Source organism: Alligator mississippiensis, chromosome 11 (genome assembly GCF_030867095.1).
Source record: "Alligator mississippiensis isolate rAllMis1 chromosome 11, rAllMis1, whole genome shotgun sequence".
Classification (NCBI taxonomy): Eukaryota; Metazoa; Chordata; order Crocodylia; family Alligatoridae; genus Alligator; species Alligator mississippiensis.
This window is the reverse complement of record NC_081834.1, coordinates 11419232-11436608: the sequence shown is the minus strand read 5'-3', so window position 1 is coordinate 11436608 and position 17377 is coordinate 11419232. Positions and strand designations below refer to the sequence as shown.

At 50.2% G+C, this 17377-nt stretch overlaps 1 protein-coding gene across 1 annotated transcript in view; it reads right to left on the bottom strand.

Annotated features, from left to right (window-relative positions):
* Positions 1 to 1021, bottom strand: part of RGMA (repulsive guidance molecule BMP co-receptor a) — a 34959-nt gene extending 33938 nt beyond the window's left edge. Inside the window, exon 1 of the mRNA XM_006265405.4 lies at positions 719 to 1021. Coding sequence (XP_006265467.1) covers positions 719 to 732 — 14 coding nt within the window. The 5' untranslated portion in view covers positions 733 to 1021. The remainder of the gene's footprint in view (positions 1 to 718) is intronic.
* Between the last annotated feature and the right edge of the window lie 16356 nt (positions 1022 to 17377).

Sequence of the window (17377 nt, the reverse complement as noted above, 5' to 3'; positions counted from 1 at the left end):
CCTGGCTTCGGGGCTGTGCTGTCCCTGATGTGCAGCTTGCTACCAAGTGAAATCAGGGATGCTGCAGAAGAAGGCGCTGGTCATTAAGAGTCAAGGTAGAAGCAGCCTAGCCCTCTCTCTCCTCTACAACTACTGCTGGGTCTCTCTAGGGACCAGCGGGCTCTGACAGCCACAAGCAGTGGCAGACACTCTGGATGGGGCTCTGCAAACATTTTGAACTCTGAGCAGATAGAGATGGCAGTTCTTTGCCTATCACACTCCCTCTGGGCTTGGCAGGCACCTGCCTTGCTGCCAGGGAAGAAAAGCAAATTATTATTTGGGTGGGGGAACTGATTTCAGTGTCCCTTTCTCAATGAAGGGCACTTTTTGCCCCCTTCAAATCTAGCTCCTTTGGTGCGTTTTTGAGGACAGTCATCAAAAGCAAGGCAGGGTGGTGGTGGTGATGATGGATGGGAGGGGAGGTGGGCGGGGGGGTATATGCCAGCCCCAAGGGGAAAGGATGGAGGCAGGGAACGAGCTTGTCCCTGGGAATTGCGACCTGCAGCAGCTTCTCAACAGGTCCCCAGGCAGCAGGAGAGCAAATCAAACAGCAATGGGGGGGAAAGGGGGAGTCAGGGCAAGGCAAAGGGGATGGAAAGTCATGCAGAGGGAGCCTGCCCCATGCCAGCAGCTCCCCTGCCAGGCTTAGCCCCCCTTCCTCCCCATCCTCCCGGCTTACCTGAAGGGCTGCATGAGCCTGTCCAGCCCGCGGGGGGTAAGGGCAGGGAGGGGCAGCTGGATGCTCCCAGCCCCGGGCGGGGGGAGATGGTAGGGCTTGTCCGCACAGGGGCACCCCCTCCCCGCCCCAAGCAGCCCCCGGGGCGCAGGGCTCAGCAGCGGGACAGCGAGAGCCGCCGCCTCCTCTCCAGCTGCATGTCTGCGAGAGACTGGTGGAGCCAGGGCAGGGTGTGAAAGCGAGTGAATCCCCCGCAGATCGCTCCGTCTGCGAGAGAGGGGCAGGGACAGGCGGGCAAGCCCCCTCCCTCCCTCTGCGAGCTCCCCGGGCTGGTGTGAGAAGGTTAGTTAGCATGCACGGGGGCGGGCCGGAGGAGGCGGCGGCTGGGGGTGGCCGTGCCCCGGGCTCCGCAGGCACCGCCAGGGCCGGAGCAACAGCAACAGGAGCAGGAGCAGGAGCAGGAGCGAGGGGCGGCGGCGGAGACGCCCGGGACCTGCCCCGGCTCCCGGCGCCCGGCGCTGGGGCGGCGGCAGCGCTGCACCTGCAGTGAGAGGCGCGCGGGGGGAGCACACACACGCATACACACCCCGACATGCACACGGATGCACGTGCACACGCATACACACCCCGACATGCACACGGATGCACACACACACGCATACACACACCATGCACACGGATGCACGCAGATACACACACACTGACATGAATACAGATGCATGCAGATACACACAGTGGCAGGCATACACATACACATGCACACAGATATATGTGCACACACACTGACATGAATACAGATGCACTCACATGCACACAGATACAGTGGCATGCACAGAGATGCACACACACACACTGGCATGCATACAGATGCACACACGCACTGACATGCACAGATACATGCATGCACACACAGAGACACACACTGACATTCACACAGATACACACATACAGACACATGCACACACAAGCGCACACACATACACACTTGTACAGACACATGCACACACACAGAAGCACCCCCACACACTGACATGCACACAGATACAGACATGTACACACAGACATACACACATGAACACACAGACATACGCATGCTCACACACACAAGCACACGTACACATGCGCACACATAACACATGCACACATGCATGCATGCACAGACATGCACACAGATACACACAGACATACACATATATGCACACACATGTGCACACACATCCACCCACAGAGATACACATGCACACACAGACCCCCTGCCTACTATCACTGGCCCTGCACTCATGTGTGGGTATCCATACACCCCCCCCCCACTGCCCTTGCACACATGTGTGGGTGTTCATACACACCCAAGCACGTCTGGACTTGCCTTGCCTGGCACAGCATAGGGTAGAACAGGACTGGCAAATGAAGAGCTCTTTACATGTATGGTTATGGTATTCCCTGGCACGGTGGGGAATGGGCTGGGCGAAGCAGCGAAGCCCCTATGTGCTCCGACAAGCTGATGCTATGTTTTCAAATGATCCTTGCTGGGCAAACATCACCCAGCTGTATGAATGCGCAGGAGCCTCTACGCACGGCATGGCTCTGGGTGCCAGAAATTTCAGGGAGAGGGGGAAAGACCCAAAGACCAGAGGAGGGGAAAGGAAACAAGAGAGTCCATCCAAGCAGTTAAGTAAAGCAGAGATGGGCTGTGCTCAAGATCTGGTGCTGTCAGCCTCACAGATCAGAGGTTGATGCCTCTGTCTCAATTTAAGTAGCACGTCACACAACAGACTGGGGGACCAGGCCGGGCCCTAGGAACAGAGCTTCCCAGTGGCTTCAGTGGGAGGCAGAATGTGAGTAAGATTTCATCTGCATCCAGGACCACTTGGCTCAGCTAGGAACCCCTCCATTCCCCCACCAGATCCAAGCTGTGCTACCGCAGTCCCTGTGACCCATCCAGGTCTGCAGCGAAAGGGGGCTTGGGCACAGAAATGTTGGAATGGACCATCAGGGAGCTATTCATTTTGATGATTATTGCTGTTATTTCTTATTTATTTATTACAGAAATGAATGACTGGAGGGCTAGGGAAGCCTGTGTGTCAGACAGACAATTAATTACTGCAGTCCCAGAGCTGTGAACATGCTAAATATGTGATTGCCTTTGCAAGAGAAGAGGGTAGGAACAGCTCCTTGCAAAGCGGAGTTTTTTTGTTTTTTTTTTTCAAGCCAGGAAGGCAACAAATGCTAACGACAGCTATCAACTGCTTGATTAAGTCGGCACAAAAAAATGGCATGTCTGTAGTCAGAATTTAATGATATAGCTGAGGGTGCATTAGGTACAAATTAGAAAACTGATGTGCATTAACAGCAACAAATATCAACATCCCTGCTGCAAAACCCCAGGAGGTCAGAGATGCCCTTTTTCAAGCAACTAGTTCTGAACCAGGGAGAGTTTTTATCTGGACTCATCCAGCAAAGAACGAAGATGGGGCTAGGAAAAGTTTGATGCCTGGCATAAACCTAGTAGCATCACTGCATACTAATAAGGGTAATTTTTTTTGCAGTGGCATTACAGTAAGATTAATAACCTCCCTCCATCTGGACAATGGAAGCGGTTGTGCTTAATGTTGCACAGATGCATAGTAAAATGGGGACCCTGCCTTAGAGACATTGAGATCTTATTTAAGACAAGACATAACAGGAGAGGGAGTATAATAAACAGAGAGAGGGGGCGAGAAGTGGTGAGGAGAACAGGCACTTCCACAAGCCAGCTGTGCTCACAGCTAGGTGCCTTGGAGTCAAATACATTTAACACATCCTATGGTGTATAAATAAGTAAGGAAACTATTAGAAGTCTCCACTGGCAGCCTACCTAATGCTTATCAACTTAATCTTAGGCCTCTCAGCAGGAGTTGGCACCTTTTGCTCCAAAGTGCCAGGTGTGTTTCTTTGACCTTGTCTTCTCTATTAGAAATACGCAGCAACGTGTATATTAAATGAGGGAACTCCAGACTGGGATAAGACACTCCACTGGCCACCTCTTCTCCCACTGGGAGAGGATCCCAAAAACAAATCGCAGGTGACAGATATTAGCCATGTCACGTGGGATGTATTTGGCAGCCGCGTTGGTCTGAGTCAAAAAGAAATGCAAAAATCCAGAACTCTAGGTTTAAAGATACCTTTTATTAGGCCAACTGAGAAATTGCAAAAAATGTATCTTTTTCTGCAAGCTTTTAGGCCTACACACCCTTCATCAGGTGCAGGGAAAGTTAAAGATGGTAAAAAGTTCCCATATCTTTTTTTTGTGTGCAATTTTTCAGTTGGTCTCATAAAAGGTATCATCTCTGAACCAAGAGTTCTAGATTTTTGCACTACAGATATTAGTCATGTCACTTAATGGACTGCTGAAATATTTTACCATATTTTGTGGTAAGGCGCACTGTATTTAAACAGAGTAGAATAGAATAGACGTTGGGTGAAAGACAGGGTTCAAGCTTTAGGGCTTAGGTCTAGAAGAGTATTTCACGCCTAAGCAAGGATGTGGGAGAAAGCAGCTGCTTGGGGCATTGCAGTTGCTCTCTGCATTCATAGTCCCACAGACAGTGCTCCTGCCCCTGGAGTTTCACTAGCTTAAACCAGGGATGAACCAGCCTCCTCTGCTAGGTACAAAAGTTACAAGTGAACAAACAGTGGCAGCACAGCTAGTGCTTCCTGAACCAGTCGAACTTTCTGCAGGTGAGTAGGCAGCTAAAGCAGGGGCACAGCAATATAAAGGGTGGTGGGGGTGAGTACTGTTGCAAAGGGAGGGGATCAGGTAGCAACAAAGGAGCAGATGGCTCTACAATGGCATTGCCCACCAGTGTGGGTGGCGATGTGCACCAGCGGCTTGGTCCGAAGCCAGTTGAATTCAATAGAGCTAATGCCATTGACTTTAATGGGCATTAGGTCTGGCAGCAGGGAGGGGGTGGAGTACAAGGGAAGCGTATTATACTTATTCATCCCTAGCTCTTTATATGGTCCTTTTCATCCATAGATCTCAAAGCGCTTCACAGAGCAAAGCTACCGGGGGCCCCAGTGGGAGGGCGAACAGTCATTATAATAGGCAGCCTGGGTTACACAGAGGGACTCATGGACAGTAATGGCCCCAAGTGGCACAGTGAGCACCCAGCTGTCTGCGAATGGTCGACACCCACAGTTGTAGGACTACACACCGACGGGCAGTTGTCCCCCAGATGCCGACTGGAGATGCAAGCCAAAGTCATGTCCCCCAGGAAGGGAGGGGTGTGGAAGGACAGAGACACACGAATATGAGCTTGCTTGCATATAACTGAGTACAGTCCAGTGGGATGTCAAGTGGCGGTATCCAGAGCCCGCAGGTAAGTGCTGGCCTTACCAAGCTCTCCTCAACTGCTAGCAATCAGCAGTGGCCACAGGCTGGGCTCCGTCATGAATGGGAGAGCTGTCTGCTCCAGCGGCATGTGTATTTCCTGAGTCACAGCCTGGAGGCGGCTCGTCTTCTGCATCCTTCCTTCCCGTCGGGGCCTTCCTTGCTCACATGTGTAGTGACTGACCCTTGCCCCTGTGTTCTTAGATTGGACAGTGCCTCATCGCTGCTCCATCGCGCCCTTCCCCTTTTTCTCTTTGGAGAGCAGCCCTGTGCAGAGATGCAGCCACCATCTGCTGTGAGCTTCTCTCTTCTGATTTTTAAACTTAGCCCAGAGCCTACCTACTTCTGGGACATCTTCCTACCCCATACAGCTGCCGATCGACAAGGATGCTGTGTAGCGTGAGTATCCCAGAGGCTGGACATTCTCCCCGGGAAGCCCCTCTACTGACGAATCCAGGATTCATCCCTTTAATATCAAAAAATCTATGAACCTGAGATGTACCGTTCCAAGGACTTGGTCCAAAATTAGTATTCTGAACCAGTAACAAACACTGTCTAAAAATCTGGAAGCATCTTTCTCCCCCGACACGACCACTGAATAAGGCATCTTTGAAGAAATGGCAAAAATCAAGCCAGTGATGGAGAGTCCAATCCAGGGTTTTGCTATTGTGTTTCCGTTTTGTGGTGGCAGAGGCAGTGGATAGATTAAAGAGAGCAGCTCTCATTGCCTGCCTTGTTTTCCCGTGGCTGTATGGGAGCCCATAACAAAGGGTATACCCTAAATGTGAAACTCTACACCATAGGCTTAGAGTAGGTGTACCAATCTGGGTAAAAAGGGAGTTGTCAAAGGCCAAAGCTTCTTGAGAGGTGTGGTGTTGTGAGAGAAGTTCAAAGTTCCCCCATGAAAAAGGCTGGCAGAGCACTGTTTGGAAGAGATTGCAAAGAGAGGGATAGGAAAACCTTAGGGTGCGTGCTTTTTAAAATTTTATTTTAGTGAAAACCATTTTCTTTCAGTAGCAACATTCCCTTCTCTGCATCCATGTTGTGTCGAGCATCAGACAGCAGCATTGTACTGGACAAAGGTGGACAATGGCTGTGAATTAGCCCCAGGTTCAAACTAGCAACGGTCAGATCCCCGACTAGAACGGAGACTGAGCAAAGCTAAAACACAAAGCCAGCCAGCTTTGCTTTGTTTTCCTTGAGGCGAAAGAATAGCAAAAATAGTAGAGTGAGCTTGGAGTCCTTATATCCGGCTGGATAATCCAAGAGCAGCTCACAAACAGGGAGAAAATCTGTGAACGTTTTGTTTCATTTTTTCCTATTTCTCACTGAAATTCCCAATTTGTTGAAAATGCAATTCTTGCTAAGAATTACTTGCTACTCCTGGGTAGCACAGAGGATGACATTGCGTCTCTGCCGAAGGCTTCTTGCTTTTTGAGTTAATTTATTTCGTCTTGTAAAACAATGTCTGGGAAGCGCTCAGCAGGTGTGTAGAAGGTAGTGTTGCCTTATCCAAGCTCTGGCCTAGGCCAGACAGCATGACTGAACATAATCTCACACATGCATAAAACATACCAGCTACACTGGCTGGCGACCAAACCTTCCGCCTTGTGTGCAATCTGTTATTAGCGTTTTTAATCTATAACTTTTAACCTAACACTGTCCTCAGACAGTGAGAAATGGTACTGATACAGCAGCAACCTGAATAGCAAATATAGCACACAATCAATGGAGAGGTACCAGAAACCAGCCCTGGCACTGATACATGTCTGGGGGAAACATTTTACCCCAGTTCAGAAAAGCATGTAACAAGCACCTAGCTTTAACCACAGAGGTGGCCCCACTGATCTAACAGGGGTTGTTTCTATGTTTAAAACAGTTGTCCCACCGGGACCTTAGAAAGTTTTGCAACTGTTTTGAATGACCAAACATGAAGGACTGTGAAAAAGTGAAAAAATAACTTAGTGATAGCAAAAACCAAGGGTCAGACACTCGCTGTATACAAATAGTTTAGCCAGTAACAAAGGTTACCAAACTGATCAACAGCTGGGACCGGGAAGATCTTTCTCTCTCATGGCATGATGTTGAACCACACTGGGCTTTTATTCTTTGCAGTGAACCCCTCTCCTGAATCACTGCAAAAAAGACAGTCTTGGAATAGATGGAGCCAGCCTACTTTCCAGTGTGGCAGCTCTGATGGTCCTCATCTGCTCGGCTGCAGTTTACAGGGTATTTGAGTCTGGGCCGAATTTTGAACATGTGAATAACCCAACTGAATGCAATGGGGTTATTTGCCATATAAAGTTATGCATGTATTTGAGTAGCTTCTTGAATTGGGCCCTCACATGACATTTATATTAGAACAAGCCTTGGCAGTGACATTGATTTCACTAGTCTGTGGCTCACAGTAAATGTGAAATTCAGCATAAGGTTATTCTCAGATAGGGTGGTAGAGGTGATATAGTGGCAGAGAAGTGTCGAGCGTGCCTGGCCTCCCTGCATCAGCTCTGTCTTGTGAAGGTTTCTGCTGTCACTGCTAAACTTTACATCACATGATGTAAAGAGCAAGAGGTGTAGGGTCAGGCGGAGGAGGCCGGCACGACCAGCGGTAATGGAGCCTGCTGTACTGAGATCTAACTTCAATTCAGACGACGATGTTGATTGCATTTTATTTCAGAGCAAGTCAGCAAAAGGTAAGGTGGGGTGGGCATGGGAGGATTTGTTTTTCATTTGAATTTAGGCAAATCATCTCACTGCCCTTCTGCTGCAGTGGATCTGCTTGACTGAGGAAGGACTGTAGCATTTAACTCCAGAGGCTTGCAATTTGGAAGGTACTTTGGGGGTCCTTGTGGATAAAGGACACTATCCTTACATCACTCTCTTCTCAGGAACTGGTGACTTATCTTTAGAAGTGACATGGCTGCCTTTTAAGCTTTCTTTTTGTTTCACCAGGGTATTCTGCTGCTTGGTAAAGAAAAGGTAGTCTTTCCTAGGGACCCTGGTGTAAGATGGCATGAGCAGACTGCATGTGACAGACAAATACTTTAGGCCTGACTGTTTGACTGGTGGCCCCAAAAGGGTTAACATGCAGTCCCAGGGCTCCCACCCAGCCACTGCTTCCTCTATTGCTCTGGCTACAGCAGCAGCCCAGGTCTCAGGGCTCCCCCTCCTTCCCCAGCTTCTGCTGCCTGCCACTGCCCCAGGTGTGCAGGGGTCTGTGGTAGAGGCACACCGATACATCGGTCCCATATCAGATCGGCACCGATATAAGGAAAATTGACAGTATCAGCAATCAGCTTTTTTTGGATGATGTGGCCAATACTGTCACTGATAAATGCCCCCATGCATGCATGCAGCATGCAGGCGGCCAGGACCACAGCCCAGCACTGTCCAGCTGGTAAGTCTGTTGTGAGGGAAGAGGCGGAGGGGCAGATTGAGGCCCCAGTGGTGAGGGAGGGAGTGGGGCAGGGGCAGGGGCAGGAGCAGGTGCTGCCTAGCCGGGGCGGGGTGCGGGACGGAGTCATGAGTGGCTCGTCCGGAGTGAGTTGGGGAGGCAGGACGGCTCCTGCCACTACACGCACCCCTGGGGGAGGCATGGGGGGTGTGTACCCCCAGATCTGTGTGGGGGGCAAGGGCAGGCTGGGGCTGGGGCAGTGCTGGACTTTTCCCGGTGGGGGGGGTTGGGCTGGGCTTACCAAGTGGATGCTGCTCTTCAAGCTGCTGGGCTGCATATTAACAATCGGATCAGTATCGGCTGATATGGCTCCTTAAAAATTGGCCATGGGTATCGACCAAAACAGTCTATCAGTGCACCCCTAGTCTGTGGGGCATAAAGAGTTGGTTTTGCCTCAACTAAATGATGGCTAGGCCTCCCAATGGGACCAAGGTCTCCAGGCTCAGATGCTGATTTGTTGTGAAAACCTGAGCAAGAGGCTTTCCTCTGGGGTGCTTTCTACCCTTTCTTTCCAACCAGTGCTAATATCCGATTGTGACAATACTAATACTGCTCCTGCTAATGGTATCTGGCTGCTTTGGCAGCTGGGAGGATTCAGCCCCTAACTGTTGGCAAAGGGCTTTTGGAAGCAGAAAGAGTTAACATCAGTAGCCATCGGTGCCTTAGCAAACGTAGATTATAAGGCCAGAAGGGACCTCGGAAGATCACCGGGTCCAGTCCCCCTGCACCAAGCAAAGCCCCCGCAACCCATTTAGTTGAGAGGGAGACCCAAGGGGCTTGGAGCAGCACAGAGGCTTTCTGCTTTCCTGCTCCCAGAGGCCCAGCACGAAAGAGCAAACCGTGAATGTCTGATGAGGTCTCGCCTCCCTGCTCCCCCCTTTTCTGACCCAGGAGAGTTGATGGCCCCCCTGTGCAGGCGCTGGCTGTCTCTCGCCGCTCCACTCCAGCGCCTCCTCCCCATTAGAATACAAATTGGACACTGCTGAAGCATATGGAGGCGAAGAATGCTCAGCTGTGAATCTCGGGCCGGGCATTGTACAAACCCAGCCACCAGCACATCACCTTTTCAGAGGCTTCAAATCCGCTACAAATTGCTTCTGAATGACAATGGAAATTTCTCGCCTTTCACAAAGCCACGGTATTAGCATCTTTATTGGAATAAACTAGCTAATTTCTCCAGTCAGAGGGCTGGCCTGGAGAATGCCTCCTTCCAATTAGATGGCTGTTCCTCAGCAGCCCCAGCACAAGCTAGCTGCTGTGGGAGCTGGTGCCCCACCTCATGTATCCCACATATGGGTGCATCTGGACCTACCTGCTGAGGGTCCCGATCCCAACAAAGCCCAAGGAGAAGCGATGCAATAGATTCAAGGTGCCCAGAGCAGAGGAAAAGGCTGGCGGCTGTTGCAGGGGATTTCTCAGTTCAGCATCAATTTTGGTTGGTAACTCATAGTAAAGGCAGTGGGAGGGGGTTATGCATTTGAGGGCTTGGGGTGGTGAGAGGCTTAGAGAGTTTACCCTTTGCTGTGCAGGGGTAGAACAGCTGTTCTGTTATATTCTCCGTGGTTTGGGACTGCTGGGTACTGCATGTGCCATTGGCATAGCCAAGCACTGGGCATGTTGACTTTGACTAGAGCTCCATCCCCACACACTATTTGTGTTTGCTCTATCTGGTCTAGGTCACTGGTGCTCAACGTTTTGACTCTGTGGGCCAAATGAGGGGTACAGGGCTGGTCTATGGGGAAAATTAGACCCTATGTGCCAGGTTGAGGCCTTGGGCCCTGCCTGCGCTTGCTCCCAAGTGCAGGGGTCAGACTCTGCGGCTCTGCGCCACCTTCGCCTGGTCCTGCATGCCAGGATCAAACTCTGGAGGCCTTGTGCCACCCCTGCTGTGCCCTGCATTGTCAGGATGGGACCCTGGGGACCCTGAGCCACCTCTGCCTGGTCTCTTGCACTGGGATCAGGTTTGGGAGCCCTGCGCTGCTCCTGCACACCGGGATCAGGCTGTGCATCACCCTGCGTGCCCTATCTAGCGTGCAGGGCTACAGTCCATGTGGTTCCCCACAGACCTGTGGGGAGTGCCACAGCCTGGATGACAAGGCACCAGAGGATGGATCTGGCCCATGGGCCAGGGGTTAAGCAACCCTGGTCTAGGAAAAGAAGGCACTAAGGGCCACACTAAATATTACTGTTTATCTTGTTAGCAGCAGAGCAGCTTTTCCCAAGCTGAGGTCTGAAGCACGGCTATTGCTGGTTTGGTGAAGCTGGGAGGTGACCCGGAGGCTGGTTCTTTTCATTTCCAGCTGCTCGGATGCATTAAGAGACACATCAGATTGTCCCCTGTGCCCTTCAAATATACCCCCAAAAATATATAATGTGGTCCCCCAGACAGGTAAAGCCCATTTGTACCGACTGGCTGCAGGAGTGAAGCCTGTGGGATTTTGGATGGATAGGAGCCTGTCTTTCTAGTCTCTGTACAGACCCCGGCACAGCGGAGTCCTGGTCTATGCTAGGTGTTGCTGCAAATAAATAATGAACCGTACCTCCTGCCCCTTTCCCATGCATTTCCTGGGGTACCGACAAGGATGGCAAGTGGGAGAGAAGGCAGTGTGTACAATTGTAGTGAATGGGACTGCAGGGGTCCAGAGGAAGAGCTGTTCAGACACTGTTTGCACTCCAAAGCAGCTGGCAACCCCGACATGTACAGGACAGCAGATGGGTCTTGTCATGCAGCAGGGTCGAGGTTGCTGCAGGAACCTCTACTTTTACACTTCCAGATTATTTGTGATTGTAGCTGTGCGTTCATACAGAGTTTGTGTGGGTCTGAGGTATCATTAGGACACTCCATTGGACCTGATACCTGGAGCTGACAGTTCATTGATTCATAGATACATAGATTCATAGATGTTAGGGTCGGAAGGGACCTCAATAGATCATTGAGTCCGACCCCCTGCATAAGCAGGAAAGAGTGCTGGGTCTAGATGACCCCAGCTAGATACTCATCTAACCTCCTCTTGAAGACCCCCAGGGTAGGGGAGAGCACCACCTCCCTTGGGAGCCCGTTCCAGACCTTGGCCACTCGAACTGTGAAGAAGTTCTTCCTAATGTCCAGTCTAAATCTGCTCTCTGCTAGCTTGTGGCCATTATTTCTTGTAACCCCCGGGGGCGCCTTGGTGAATAAATACTCACCAATTCCCTTCTGTGCCCCCGTGATGAACTTATAGGCAGCCACAAGGTCGCCTCTCACCCTTCTCTTGCGGAGGCTGAAAAGGTCCAGTTTCTCTAGTCTCTCCTCGTAGGGCTTGGTCTGCAAACCCTTAACCGTACGAGTGGCCCTTCTCTGGACCTTCTCCAGGTTATCCACATCCCTCTTGAAGTGCAGCGCCCAGAATTGCACGCAGTACTCCAACTGCGGTCTGACCAGCGCCCGATAGAGGGGAAGCATCACTTTCCTGGACCTATTCGTCATGCATCTGCTGATGCACGATAAAGTGCCATTGGCTTTTCTGATGGTTTCGTCACACTGCCGACTCATGTTCATCTTGGAGTCCTCTAGGACTCCAAGATCCCTTTCCACCTCTGTGCCACCCAGCAGGTCATTCCCTAGGCTGTAGGTGTGCTGGACATTTTTCCTCCCTAGGTGCAGCACTTTGCATTTCTCCTTGTTGAATTGCATTCTGTTGTTTTCTGCCCACTTGTCCAACCTGTCCAGATCTGCTTGCAGCTGTTCCCTGCCCTCTGGCGTGTCCACTTCTCCCCATAGCTTTGTGTTATCTGCAAACTTGGACAGAGTACATTTCACTCCCTCGACCAAGTCACTGATGAAGACATTGAAGAGTATCGGTCCCAGGACCGAGCCCTGCGGGACCCCACTGCCCACACCCTTCCAGGTCGAGACCGACCTATCCACCACGACTCTCTGGGTGCGACCCTCCAGCCAATTTGCCACCCACCGGACTGTGTAGTCATCCAAGTCACAGCCTCTTAACTTGTTCACCAGTATGGGGTGGGATACCGTATCGAAGGCCTTCCTGAAGTCTAAGTATACGACATCCACCCCTCCTCCTGTGTCCAGGCGTTTCGTAACCTGGTCATAGAAAGAGACTAGATTGGTCAGGCACGATCTGCCTGCCACGAACCCGTGCTGGTTTCCCCTCAGCATAATTTGTCCTGCCGGGCTCTCGCAAATGTGAGCCTTGATAATTTTTTCAGAGACTTTGCCAAGGATGGAGGTGAGACTGACTGGCCTATAGTTGCCCGGGTCCTCCTTCCTCCCCTTCTTGAAAATGGGGACCACGTTGGCCCTTTTCCAGTCCTTGTTGGCCCTTTTCCAGTGGTGACATATGCTTTGCTCCATGAAAAGACATTGTATATATTTTAATACTAGATTTAACTCCTGAGGCTTGGATGTCAAAGGATCGGTATCATTTCTGAAGTGGATTTTTGTATTTTATTATTTTCCAAGGTTAAATTTGACCTAGGACTTTGCAGTGTGGAGTGTCTATACGCTGAATGGCTATATTCAGACCTGGACACAGGCATGGGCGAACCGGGTGGCCACCCAGGGTCCGAACAGAAAGGGGGCCTGAAAATTAGAAAAAAAATTACAATCGCAGAAAAAAGTTTTAATATTGCATGTATATGGGACTGGCAATGTTATCAATTGAGAACGACCTATTGAAAGACATTGATACCATAGATGGGATAAAGACTTTTGCAACCAAAAATTCATTATCTCTGGCGAAGGAGGGGCCCAATACTAAAAGTTCGCCCGAGGCTGCCAGGAGTCTAGGTATGGCACTGGATGTATTCCCTGAATGCAGTATCTCTTGTATCTCCGCTGCCTGCTCAATCAAGAGAAGAAAGTCTTGGAGGAGAGGCCTGCCCACCCCCAGCCGAAGCAAACAGGATAAGAGGAATCTCACAGCTCTGCTCCAGCTGGGAGTATTTACAAGCAGGAGGGGCTGGCAGGATTTTGCAATTAGCAACCGGAGGGCAGAGGGTGGGAGTTCAAAGTCGCAGCAAACACAGAGAGATGCTGGACTCCCCTCTTGAACCTAGTGAAATCCAGGGGAGGGCTTGGGTGAGGACTTCAAAGGACAAGGGAGCGATTTGCAGCCACCTGTTCCTAGCCCAGAGACCCAGCTTGTGCAGCTGGAGCGAGAGGGTGTCCCGAGGTTTGGGAAGGAGGGCAGCGGGAAAAGGGAAGCGAGTGAAATAATCCTGGTGCATACGATCTGATCTGAAGCCATGGCAGAGAGAAGGAGAAATCTTGCAGTCAGGTTAGACTGGAGAAGCCTGGGGATGAGAGCTTAGTCTGGATAAAGTAAATGCCCCTTTGTCCTCTTCATCCATCCTGACCTCCCCTATAAGTGGGACCTGAATCAAACCTCTTTCCAGCTTTGCACATATATGGATTATCTGTCTCTCCTGCCCCACTGATGCTGTCCCTGCACTTTGTACCAGCTGGGAGCAGAATGGCCAAAATGGCCTGCTTTCAGCTGCACTGCCATGTTCAGCTGGTATCACTGGCAAATACCTCTGGTCAGTCATTAAGCACCAGCACCTGCTACAGGAGACAAACCTGCAGTCTGCCTGGATCTCCAGTGCACTGGTGCTCTACCAAGAACCTTAGGCTGTCCAGCAGATTGGTTACAGTGGGCCAGGATCTGTTCTTCCAGGTGTGTAAATGGACTTGGACACTTACATGTGACTCTGTTGCACTTTGCTTTAGTGGCTGAACAATAGTTAATCCCAAAGGTGGGTGGGTCCTCTTCCATGCTGCTTTTTTCTGCCTCATGCTTGAAGTATGTTGCAGAAGTTGATGCATTAATGGATTTTCAGGGACTGGGACAGGGTGGAGTGGGATTGTACCCAGGACCTTAGTCCACTTAGATGGCCACTTAGGTGGACTAGAGTCTGGCCTTGTGTTGCGATTCTCCACCAGTCTGGGGTTTCATTGCATCTGCACCGAGTAGCTTTGCTTTCTGCTTCAACAGAGCTTGTGCAGCACATGCAAGGCCAAATTCTCTCCTGTCATAATGTCATGGAAGCCAGGGGCATTACGCCAATAGGGATATGGGATTTGGCCCATAACAGGCCACTCCCTGAGCTTTCATCTCCCCATCCACAGGTGGCAAACACCGCCTTTATCCCTCTTCCTTTGCACTGTGTATTCGAAGGAACCCAAGCATATTTACTCTTCAGTGTCACCTTGGCTAGTCCTGGCAGCACACACAGAACAGGCAAAAGAAAAACCAACCCAGCAGCCACATGTCAAATTTCTGTCTCCTGCTTCTCTCCTATCAATAAATATTGGCCCAGCCACCTTCTCTGAGCACACCTCAGAGCCGCTGTGTGTTCAGCCTAATAGCAGCAAACACCCAGCACAACAAGCCCATTCATGATCTCGCTCTCACCTCCTTAGAGGGTTAATGGAAAGAGGAGATGGCCTGCCTAACCTCTGGTAAACAAGGCATGGTTGCCTCCGGGGGTCAAAGGACAAAAATGAGAACAAGCCTGCACACAGACTGGGCTAACGCTACTGCCGCCATCTGCCAAAAAGTCCCCAGATCGAAACTCCTGCTGCAGAAGTTCACTTCATCGTGCTATAAGTGTCGCCCTTTTATCTTGAGTGTGGTTATTTAATCTAAATAATTAATTGTTCCATTTGTTAGGGAGCTTTTTGATTTCTCCTTTCTGGACACTTTTTGCTATTGTGCTGGGGTTTTTTTTAAGAGAAATTATTCTTTAATGTGGCTATTAATATTTCATGATATTTAATATACATTAAAAGAAACCCCAGCTAATCAAACTCCAATCCACAACAGGAAGCAAAACTTGTCAGTGCTGAGCTCTCTTGACAAGCATGTGTATATATATATATATAGCCCAGGGCATGACCATAAGTGGAGGCCTGGATCATGACCCTGCCTGTTTTTCTTATAATCACTGAGCAAGGGTAAGGACCTGCATTTTTAGAGGATCAGTTGTGCTGTCTTTATGGGCTATATACGGGGATCACTTCACCTGCCGCTGGACAGCCATTGCCATTGAAATGTGGCAGCTATTCAAGACCCATCAATTTTCCGTCTTCTATTAAGGGTCTTATTATACCACGCGTATCCACCGCAGCACCTGTGTGCCTTGCAGTCTTTCACTGAGTGATGTGACCCACGTCTCTCATGCTTTTTTATTCTCTCAGGGGGAGAAGTACGTGCAGCGGAGTGTCTTATTTTAGAAGTAGGTTTCTAAAGACACATGCACGTTTTGGAGTCTACTCCTGTTAGAGAAAGCAAGGTCAAAGAAATAGGAGCCTCAAAGGTTGTTGATCCTGACCCCTTGTTATTGTATTATATAATTCCTCACATTCACTTATACAGCCTTATCTTAAAATGAATTATATTGTTTGCCCTCCCTTAGCCACCCACTGGAAGGCTGTGCCAGCGCTTCATGCACCTGGGAGTTAGAAAGGCACCTTGCCCGGAGAACAAGGTGAGGAAGTTCATTGCAAGGTCTGAAAAGTTGCATCTCTCTGACACAGGAGGGGTGGAGAATCCCACCGTGCCAGAGGAGCAAAACTGTTGATCACCATGTTCAACCTGGAGCTTTCCGAGACGTTGGGCCCAGTCCACCGGCTGCTACCATGACTGAGACCTTGAACTTGTGTGCATCATACCATGGGAGGCCGGTGTGGAGAGAAGAGAAAAGCTGTGATGTGCCTGAACAGCAAATCTACAGGGTTATTTAAGACAGAAAGGGAGGAGGAATACTGCATCCACTTGGACTGAAGGGATTTCAGTATGGCAGAGTTCAGGGCTGGGACTATGCGTTTAAAACCCTGAGATATTTGAAGGCCCGGGGCAGCACAGCTCTCTCCCTTGACATCAGCCCTGGGCATTGGTTCAGCTGTGACTCAGAGGGAAGAGGGCCTGCTGTTTAATCCCCAATGCTGCTTCCTCACAGCACCTGGCTTTTCCTTGCATGCTGTGACCAAACGTGACCCCATCACACTTAGTGAAGTCTGATGCAGCCACAGCCTGACTCAATTTGGCTTCAGGTCATCATACCGAAAAGGATTTGGGAGCTTGGAGTCCTCCCAGCCTGAAACGGTCCTCCCTGGAAGGTGACAGTGTTTAAACATGAAATGTCCAGGGATCCTGCCCCCAGCCATGATTTTTGGAAGGCATGCAATGAGGGACCTGACTGTCAAAAGCTCCCAGTAGCTATGCTAGCTGCTATTCTGATGAGAATATTAGCTTGTACTTTTTATTCAGATCACTTTTTATTCACTGGTACTTCACTGTGGGTAGTGGATTGAGAGTCAGGAGATCTGTGTACTTGGTCTCCACTTGGGAGTTGCAGGGCTCCTCTGTGGGGCAAACTTATCTGCGCTCACACCTTACTCCGTACTCCAGAGGGAATATCACCCACATAGCTAGTTTAGTTGTACACTGTGTCTAGGTGCAGAGTGGATAATCCAGGGTCAGATGCACGAGGCACGAGTGAAGAAAAGCTCCTTGATTTTGATGACAGATGTTCCAGTCTTTTGCATCACTTATCTTTTCCCTTCTCTGAGAATTTTAAAATGAAGCTGATGCTCTGGAGGCCTCAGATTCTCCCATCTCTTTCACGCCTCACATCTAAACCCTATCATGACTTCTCAAGACTGCTACTGCCTGCACTTTGCCCCTAACACGTCCCACTGCTGCTACATTTCAGCTTGGTCCCAGAGACGCCACAGCAGTGATGAAGATGCCAGTGACCAGCAGCATCCACTGTAGCACTGCCATGCAGGGAGCTGTCTTCGTGGCTGCAATAATGGGAGATACAGGAGATGGGA